Source organism: Watersipora subatra, chromosome 1, assembly GCF_963576615.1.
Source record: "Watersipora subatra chromosome 1, tzWatSuba1.1, whole genome shotgun sequence".
NCBI classification, from domain to species: Eukaryota; Metazoa; Bryozoa; class Gymnolaemata; order Cheilostomatida; family Watersiporidae; genus Watersipora; species Watersipora subatra.
In genome coordinates, this window is record NC_088708.1 from 17735846 (window position 1) to 17746646 (window position 10801).

General features: G+C 37.4%; 1 protein-coding gene across 1 annotated transcript; it reads left to right on the top strand.

Annotated features, from left to right (window-relative positions):
• The first annotated feature begins 930 nt into the window (after positions 1 to 930).
• Positions 931 to 9766, top strand: LOC137406583 (uncharacterized). Its single transcript, XM_068093210.1, has 14 exons — positions 931 to 987; positions 2859 to 3056; positions 3762 to 3946; positions 4473 to 4519; positions 4798 to 4893; positions 5165 to 5396; positions 5765 to 5883; positions 6251 to 6468; positions 7057 to 7267; positions 7393 to 7513; positions 7808 to 7870; positions 8310 to 8498; positions 8810 to 9019; positions 9407 to 9766. Exons 1-13 carry the CDS (start codon positions 931 to 933, stop codon positions 9012 to 9014), a joined length of 1941 nt encoding a protein of 646 aa, XP_067949311.1. The 3' UTR covers positions 9015 to 9019; positions 9407 to 9766.
• The last annotated feature ends 1035 nt before the right edge of the window (positions 9767 to 10801 follow it).

A 10801-nucleotide genomic window follows, 5' to 3' on the forward strand; every position in this document is an offset into this window, starting at 1 on the left:
TATTAATTGGCACACTAATAAGTTTGTATTCACTGCAAAACATTGTCGGGAATGGGTAGTGCAGGACCAATTTAGCTATGTGGCTTATGTGCTATATTTCTACAATTATATTTGCTTCTTCAGTATCTTATAATTAATGTGAATTTGCACCAATTAGCTCTAAAGTGTAATTTTGTTAAATCCAAAAGTAAAATACTAAATTGTGAAAACAGAACAGGTGTCTGTTTTATGGCTGATGCGCTACAATTAATCTTGAAGTTAATCGGAGTTGTCTTCTACTTTTGAAACGTCTACGAGAGATAGTAAGCAAGTAATTTGCATAGGTACATGTACTATATACGTAGGTACATTATATACATGTACTTGCGAGCAGGGCTGTATTGTTCATTTTTAGGATGCCTTTGCCAATATCTTGAGATGCCCCCTTAGGTGACTTGTTAGGGCTGTAGGACCGAGCGGCCGGCGGGGTGGGTTCAGGAGGGGGTCAACGCCCTCCCGAATATCGAAATAATTTTACAGAACACCTAAGAAACCCTATTTGAGAGCAGTTTTAATTGTATTATTGCAACTTATACAAGCAAGCATAATACTAAAAAAAATTCTCAAAAGTCATGAAGATTGCTGTGTATCACCGTCCGTACGAATTATTGAATACATGTCATGTGGTATGTAAACTTGTGCCAGGGGTAAGAAAGAAAAATATAATGATTATTGATTAAGATTTGATAATAAACTCTAAACAGCAAATCTATAAATAAAAGAGTAAAGATTATTTAAAATTGAATATTAGAAGGTTTGTGATTCTGCTCAGAAGAAATAATGGTAGAACAATGAAACTATCTAGATCTATAATAAGAGCACCAGTCACTGAGTGACTCAAAGTTCAATGTGATATCAGAATTCTTTCCTAAAGATTATTTAAATTTGAAGATGGTAGACTTTGAATTTAACAAAGTTAGAGAATCTTCTCACGCCTTGGGTGATCAGGTTTGGTGCTGATGGTACTACCCTAACCCATGGATAAACAGGTTCAACGAGTGAGCAAAATAAAAACTAAGCAATAAATATTTCCATGCAAATATAGATAATAACATAGCTCACTAAACAAACAAATTATATACATATAATACGTAACTAGAGCTTGTCAAACAGATATTAAAAAAAGAAAAACACAAAATTACGAAAAGTTTAAATCAGCTGTTACAAGTATGCAGCCTCAGAAAATCCTGAATTGATTTCTTTGCAATGAAGTAGATGTTTTCATGTAAAGCTAGTGTAAAAACAATTAGCAAGCATACTCGATATATGAGCAATAAGAAGAAAGCTCGCGGCAAATTTATTTTTTCCTTGAAAGTTTCAAGATAGTTCTAAACACGTCTGCCTCACGCAGCGTCGATATAACAATAATAATAAAGAAAACATTTCAAATATCATTTGCCAATTGTAATCAGTCCGGTGACTATCGTCAAAATATTTCGTAAAACTGCAATAAGGCTAGTCAAGCCAACCAAGAATTACTCTACATGATCCCGTAAGTAATTGGCTTCCCAAAACTATCAAAATATTTATCTTACGTGGAAGTAAATGTTTTGAAGACCAAAATTTATGGTAATCGTCAAAATCAAAATTCTTCGTCAGTTCAACAGCGTCTAGCACATTTAAACTTAATCGTTATTATTAAATATGTGAATCCATAACAGACAAAACCGAAACGTCTGTTTTCCGTTTCTTTCTCAGCAGTAAAAATTGGCCTCGAAATGGATTCGCTAGGTTTGCAACCACTAGTAATATCCTGAAAACGGGCTCTGCACGATACTTTCGCACCTTTCGTCCGAACATTGTCAACCTAAACAACAAGAAAATCACCGTTTGGCCGTTCTAGTGTCGTACAGGGTCCCTTTACGACACTGGTGTCGTATAGGTCCAGTGTCCCTACACGACACTGGGCCGCGAGAGGAAATCAGCACCCCAAATGAGAACGCGCGCGGGAGGTAGGAATGTTGAGTTGTTGGGTTTACCCGCCAACAACGCTCATTATCGCGCTCTAAACTCGTACACTAAATTTGCGTCTTCCCATCTTGGAGAAAAGATTCTTTCAGCAAGCTTGAATCAGAGACCTATCATACCATGAGCACTGACCACACATATCATTGTGAAAAACCAGCAGCCAGTCACCAAGAAGTGGGAGTATCAGAATGGGACAGCATTTGTAAAGTAAGGCATGAACTAAAAACAAAACTCAAGAGACTGTCCTGTGTGGTCTGTCTGTCAGTTCTTTGATCTTCAGTTAAGTCAGGGGAAGAGTAGAGCAGAGATATAATCATTTGATTTTTAATTTTGTATATAACTACATTGTAACAAAATCAATCACGAACTACTTACTCTACTTGCACTTAGTGTTGTCTAACCGAATACTGAACTCACTTTTGCTTGCTCATACCAAAGACAAGCCAAGGAAAACCTTTTCTCATAGAATTGCTTCACAGAATAAATATCATATGCCTGCCAAGCATATTATATTATGAATCAGTCGTTTAAGTCAAGCTTACTCTGTCCAAATTTCATGCAGCGCTTCATAAATGAGCTCATCTTTTAGAAATGAGCTCACCTTTTAGAACGTACTTTGTTTTAATATGACACCTTGGTTGTCAAAATCCCCCAAAATCCATGCATTTCATTTGCCCCATTACATTATTTTGAGGGAGGTTGGTGGGCGTTTGCCGCCAGCTACTCACTACATTGGTCAAACTAGTAATGATGAAGTAACTATATAGTGTATCTTTGCTATCAATCATGGTCTGAGTATGATTGTGATGTGTTCACCAATTAAGGCATTTGATGATACTTTTTGTTCTTAGAATATCCTACCTGAAGGTTTTGCCTATCACCTTTTAAAGCACGAGATGGTCCGAATAACCTCCAAGACGACCTTTGTTTTCTCTGTGAAGGAACTAAAATCAAAATCCGATATCTTGGCTTGGAAGGCCTCGTTTCAGGCAAACAACAGATGGCGCACCAAGGAAATCAGGAAGCCTACAGAAAGACTCCTGTTTCGTGTAAGTTAGCACGAGTATAATAGGAATGGAAATACTCTAGCATTGTTAAGCCAGGTTTATTACCAGCCTGCAAAGTATAACCAGAAGCGCTGGTTGTGACTCAAGAACAGATTCAATCGTTTTCTAACCTCACCACACTCGAACGATACAAGACCCAAGTCTGACACACTATACAGTTGTGAAAGAAGAACCTCAAGGGCATTGGATTAGTGCAAGCATGGTATACACTGTCATGTTTGTACTCTGTGGATCTAATATATTACTTACCTTTTTCAGCTTAGAGCTGTTTGTCAGCATCAAACACAGTATCAAAACAAGCATAGCTGCAAAAATAAGCAGAAGAGGAAGCGAAAATACTCCAACGTAAAAAACACTGGATGTCCAGCCACACTCACAATAAATTTAAAGCCAAAGGGAAACATGTAAGTTACAATATAGCGAGTCTCTCTTATCAATTGCTTTAGGAAATACATTTTGAGGTAATGCCTGTATCTCAAACCAAAATCGGTTATCAAAATCAATTGGTAACATAACAATTAAATAAAACATTGTTACCCCTGATTCTATGCCTCTAAAAGAATTTTGTAACTTGTTAAGCGACTGTTGGACTGAATTCATCAGATTAGTTAATAGAAATAAATGTTTTCTGTTACAAGGGGATCTAGTGAAGCAGTGGTTAAGCTCAATTTGGCCCACAACCACCAGACAGCTTCTGCTGCTTCATTTGGAAAGAATCGTGTCTCTGAAAAAACCGCTAGAGCACTAGAACAACTTTTTGTTGATGGACATTCTCCGATCTCAGCTTTAAGTCATTTGAAAATGACTGTTGAAGAGGATGTTGTCAAACTTGCGGACAGGTCAATCATCCCATCATCCAAGTTCTGCTCAAGGTATATAATTTGTGTGAAGAAGAGGCCAGTTGAACATTGTTTATACGCTCTGCGTACATTGTCTGACCCACAAATTATTTGGTAACCATTCAAATTGCTAGCAATTCTCATGTTTTGCTTTTTAGACTTTATAACAAACTGAAAAAATCAAATATGGTGAATTTCAAAAGACAACCGCGGAGATGAGAGAGGCTCTACAAACAAAATTAGAGAATGAGGATGTCAAGTTTTTGACAGGTCTAACAAAGAACGGCCAAATGGTTGTTTCTCTGATAACTCCACTGATGGAGCGCTCACACAATTGAAGGTCAGCTTCTAAACATTACTGTGGCTCTACATAAGTATAGTCTATGTACAGCATGCACATACTAAGTAGATAGGACATAGGATTTAGTGACCCCAACCACTGATTATATTTTTTTATTAATTGTCATTCAGTGTCATTTATTGTTATTTATCATTTAAATGCGCCTTTATGTTCAAACTAGCAGTGAAAATTACATGCATGACACATAATCTGTTGCAGAGAGTCTGCAGAGATAATGTTTTTAGATGCCAGTGGTGGAATGGACGGTCACCAGACCCGCCTCTTTTTACTTCTAATCCATTGCCATGGAGGAGTTGTCTAACCCATTGCCATGGAGGAGTTGTCTAACCTATTGCCATGGAGGGGGTGTCCCTTTAGGTATGAATAAAATTTAAATACAATGTAGTTCTTCATTCACTAATAACAACCTGATTTGATGTTGTTGTTCAAGACAATGCCTGCTATAGTTGCAAAAAGCCATGAAGGTTTTGAAATACTAGAACATCGAAAAACCCAAACGAAGCATATTGTGATTTTATTGCAGGTGCATTTCTGACCACAAGTGAAAGTGAAGATGCCATCACCATGGGATTAGACCAGATCAAACAGCTTGCTGACAGTTCTGGCTTCTATAACAGAGGTTTGTCATTATTATTTTTTTAAAGATAATTCATCTGAGACTATAAGTCATTGAATGTTGGTACTCGAGAAAACAATGTGGCTGAGAGACAAGTGAAAAAAATCCCCGCTCTGCTTGGTGGTTAATGAGTGAACTTGGTAGTACCCAGAACAATGCATTTCACAAATCACATAAAAACCTCTCTTGGCAATCAGTGTTTTGGTGACAAGGAACCCATCTCTGCCCTTCTTCTTGTTTGGTACGATAAACACCCATCGTTCAAACATTTTAGGCTTAGTTGGACCCAGGTTGTTTATGGATGATGACTCAGAGGCAGAACATGCAGCCATTAACACTGTGTTTCCAGAAAGTCGAGTGCTGCTTTGCACATTCCACATACAGCAAGCGGTGTGGAGATGGCTGTGGAACAGCCACAACAAGATCCACTTGAGAGATCGTAACACATGCATGGAACTGTTTCGTAGGCTTCTTTACAGTGATAGTGAATCTGAATACATGGTAATGTAAGTATAATTTATAATGCTATGTATTTGATATTTCTATTATTCAGAAAGCAATTTTCATATACTTACTAATATTTTGGAGCGAGAGCACTAAATGGAGCAGCAATGATTACCCTGTATTATGGATAATGAAAATAACAAAAGCAGAATATCAACACCAATCCTTGGTGTTGTTATGTAGATGTCGCAGTGTTTATTTGGTGTAATTTTAGCATAACTATTACTCCCCAAACAGCAGGGAGGGTTGGGGAGGGTTGGGGACTAATAGTTAGGCTAGGTATAATTCTTTGTAATTTATCTGGCATACTTTAAATGTATATTTGATGATTTGAAACACAACCATTAACAGCTTCCTTAATGATTTATAGCTATGAGAGTGACCATTCGTGTCTGGCAAAATATCCAAATTATGCCAATTATCTTGGCGTGTTACATGGCAGGCGAAGTCTTTGGGCTTTGTGCTTCCGCCAGAGCAGTCTCACAAGAGGTGGCTATTAAAACAAGCTTGTTGCATGCAATTCACTGTTCCTTGCTTCTGCTCTTCACCTCCTTAGTTTTTTTAGGTGTATACATGGGCTATGGTCAATTGAATGTGGTGTTGTATTGCATGTCATACATATAGTATATACTACAAAGTTCAATGCTTGGCATGAGTCTGCACTGCAATTGATATTATGTACGAGAAGAAATTGCATGAAATGTTATTGTCCTTTAATTTGTCTAGTTTATACTCAATTAAGCCCGAATTGTATGGCCTTATAGCTTTATTATATATTGCCTCTTGTATGATTTTATGTGGGCCTGTGCTGCCGAATTATTTCTTTTATACTTAACATCTACGTTCGATCTTTAAGGTAACAACACCAACAATTTTGTGGAGGCAGCATTCAGACTTCTCAAGGACACAGTTCTTCATCGAGCTAAAGCTTTTAACTGTGTCCATTTGACTGAGTATCTGATCACAAAATTTGAGATATCAATTTGCAATAGACTTCTTGATATTGCCCATGGCAGGACAGAGCTGAGACACAGAAGGAAACGACCTGCAACCTCATCAGCAATTATAAAGCATGTGAGTAGCAAGTGGTACATGAGGTGGATTAGTTCAATTTATGCAATTGGACCTAATTTTAGAGTAGGGTAAGTTGAGTTACATGGGATATGTCTTGTGTCGGATTTCTTGAAGGCATGCAGTCCCATTGCTTAGATAGAGATCATTCAAGAAATTCTCTTGGTTGAAGTTTTTTGTGGAGCAGAAAGTTACTGAACTTCATGAGGCTAACAATGCAGGGATAAGTTTATCTCTATAAAAACTGTCGTGATCACTGGTGCTGTTTGGGATAACATCTGCCTTCAGTGGGGACAGGTTCTTAGGTGTGGTGATGCTGTCAATGAGAGTTTTGCCAGTGAGGGTTATCCTCGTGGTGCTTGTGATATTTGGTCTTAAATTTAGTCGTTCTAAAAGTTCCAACATCTTTTTTCTCTTTCTTTGGTCTGAAACATTGGGCAGTAGATCACAATTGAAGTCTCCCAGGATAACTGGAGTGCAATTTTTAAGTCCAGATATTCCCATTAAGCGTTCCTCAAGTATAGTAAGTTCTGTGCTGCAATAATGACCTTATGGTTTTTAATGTATATATAACTTACTTGATCTTTGCAGAAGGTGGGTGACCAGTATGAGGTTGTCATAGGGAAGACCAAGAGACTCGTTCAAGCTGACCTAGGTTTGTGTAGCTGCACTTATGGCAACACAGAAAACCTCTGTAAGCACCTGTGGGCTGTGATGGAGAGTGCATTTGAACGTGGAACAAATGAACACCACTACAAGCCACTCCAGCACCAAAGGGAGGATTTGTTTTGGCTTTCAACAGGTAATACCATAGGACTAATTACTGTTTAAAATGATAAGATGTCAACTAGTTTGCTTAGCCTTGTTAGATGTAAAGTTTGACTATTCACAGTAAACTCTAATAAAACATCCTAAACTATTTTACAGGTCAGAAAGCACAGAAAGGCTGGTTGGAGCTGCTCCACCACAATACTTTTATAGATAACAAAACGATTGATACAGAAGGAGAAGTAGAAGAACATCTTGAATATGAAGAGATTGTTAAAAGGTACTGGCCTAGTATTAACCATCAACGCTTCGTAAAATGGAGTGGTCATGTATGACTAACAAAAGCCAGCCATAAAGCTTACTATTACTAAAGATTGGAATTTTTTGAGACCAAGAATTCATTCGAACCACTCGCAGTACGAAATTATAAATAATCTTTTTCAAGTAGAACCTACTTGTGTTATACAATATAAAGTTTGGTCATATGTGGGTATGATTACTCAAACACTAAAATTCATTAGGTGGCTTGATATGTTACATTTTGTGAACAATTGTTTTGTTTTTATCATTCTAGTGAGAACAGTTATTCAGAAGTGGAAGTGATACCAAAGGTTTCTGAACTACAGCGCCAGAAATGGTAGGCCACGAGACAAGGCACATGATCAACATATTTATACAAGTTTTCCATTTATAAGCTTTTTTGTCACACATGCCTGTTATGACATGTCAGCAATCATCATGGCATAACATACCTGATGGTTATTATTTGCCACTGGGGGTGATTGATTTGATAAAATCACGTCAGAAGCCCCTTGTCCTATGTTCTCTGTTCAACAAACTTACCACCTTCTGCTTCTTGCTTCATTACTCCAGTTGTGTGTTTACTCTCCTGGTCAGTTTATTCAGTAATGATTTCTGCTTCTCAAATGATTGTACATTTTATGATTCATGCCGAAGTACATACTCTGTGTGAACAATGATGATTCAATAGTTAAAAGACAAGATTACATAACACTGGGAGATATTACTGTTTATAATAGGCACATCATGTACATATTATTGAGTTTTTTTCCAAGGCAAGCAGCTATTGATGCATTCCACAAGGAAATGTTGGATAAACTTGAAAACTACTATGAGGTGGCTATGTATGGTCCGGCCTTTGAGACCTTCATTGAACGGTGGAAGGCCCGTACAGCGAGTCAGAAACTCACTCTCCTGAACACACCATTGTCTTTAGGAGAAGGATACAGTTTTACGCAAAAGAGGTAAATTTTAGAGTGAATTGGCAGGGTGTAGTATTACCATAGTTTAGGTAACAAGTCAGTCAGTTATACATTAATGTACAAGCATGCCTCACATGGTATTCAATATTGATAGCTGTTTGATACATGCCTAACTATTAGGCCCACCTCCCAGCGGTTTTGGGACTAATAGTTTGGCTGGTGTCAGACATTCCTCATCAGATATTCTGGATAAGTTTTTGTGATTAATCAAGTTATCATCAGATTTATACCATGTAAGACATAACGCAAAACATATTTCACATGAAAAAGAACAAATATCATAATAATTGCAGGACTAAAATTGGAGTGCAGCCTTCAGCAGTGGCCAGAAGAAAAAGGCCACTCCGCACAACAACTAGCCAACATGGAGGTTTCCGTAGGAAGGCTGCTGAACATGCCTATGGGAAGGAAACCAAGAAGAACCACCCTGCCCCACACAGTTTATCATTCTGTGTGGAAAGAACCATTTCTTTAGGCAAAACTCACTCCAAGAAATAATACCGGTATGTTTATAGGTATAGAATAGTCCATGGCTGTGACTCGCGCTTTTAATTAACTGTACACACCAGAATTTATAAATGATGTCTTATGAGTGATAATGGTTTCTTGATTACACGTCCAAAGCTCTGTGAGAATGTCAGCAGGCCATGCATTTTTATTCACAGCTGTCTGATCCACATGTTTGAATGGAAAATAGGTGTAAAATATAAATCTAAAAAACCATCTCCTTAAATCTTTTATCATTCATTCAATCAATTTTATTGATCAGTTTTTGGAATTACTTTTCATTATTGTTGATAAGATGATGTGAATACATCTCAAGTCTCATTTGTTAGTTAACACTTATGTATACTTTCTGTTAGTAACACTTTCTTTTGTTGTCATTGTAGTAAATTTTATGACACACTGAATGATGATCAGTTGCCTGTGGCTCAAGAAGATACCATTACTACATCAGAAAATGTTCCAGCATCTCCCATATATGACATAGAAGCATTTTATTTGGCATTATTTTGTTTTATTATTTTAGGTGTGTTAGGTGTGAGACTTCATCCTCGTACAGTCTGAATAGCATCTTACTGAGTATTTCCAAACCAGGTTTTTATATATTAAAACTTATTGAAAGAATACAGTGAACATTCTGGATGTGTTTTCAAACTTCATCTCACATTTTATTTCCTAATCCGCCACCTCATAAAGCGGACATGATTCCTGGATGAGGCACAAACATGAGTCTTTTTAATGGTTAACACCAGACATTGTTAGTCAAACTCTACTAATTTATGCTGTAGCAATAGTGAGGATTACGACGCTTTTGGGATTTGTAAAAAGATATAAAGACACAGCCTGGCCAATTGTCCTACTTATATTTATTAATACAGCTCGATGATAAAACTGAGCCTTTTGATGATTTGATGCCTGCATTTGTGCCAAGAATTGTCTATATGGGTCACAGCTGACTTTATTGTCGTATAATTGTGGTCATATAATTGTCGATGGGTCACAGCTGACTTTATTTCATCAAGAATTATTGGTTTGATATTGTTACTTACTATTACAACCAATGATATACAGCCCCCCATGGGGGGCTGTATATCATTGTTACAACTGATCTGTTTCAAAAGTCACATGATGAAATGCGGAGGTGTGAGTTGTGGCATGTAAAAATTCTGCACCAGTGGAATAGCAGCAGTGCTATTCATCACTGTAAATAAATCCTTATTAGATCAGACAAGCCAAAGGCGTTTTTAGAGCTTACATGTACCACCCAAAGTGAGAGTATAAGTTCACTCCATTCAATGGTACACACAAAAACTGAGTTAACTTTTGTTCTTGGCGTTGAGAAAAAAGAGGATCAGTTCCCAAAATTTACATAATCTGCAACATTGCATTTTTTCTATAAACAACTGCTCAATCATGAACTGAAGCTTGGAAGACAGAGTACCAACAGAGCTACTTGTTTTGATCAGAGCCGTATAGTTTCACAGAGTTTCGTGGCCAGCGGAAGCGTATATGGGAGCTCGCTCGTTTCTAAACAAACAGGCCGCCCCTACTATAAATTATAATGGAGAGGCCGCAACATTAACCAACAAATATTACTCTCATTGGCAGTTGCTTTAAAGTTGATAGTTGTATCATACACCATTTGAAAGAGGACAAAATTGTCTACCAAAAAACTACAACTTTTTTTGGTAAAAAATAAATGCAAAAAAGTGAGATGTCGAGAGCGAGGTAAGAATATTCCATTAGAGATCAGTATGTCGATCGGGTTTGTTTGGAAACAG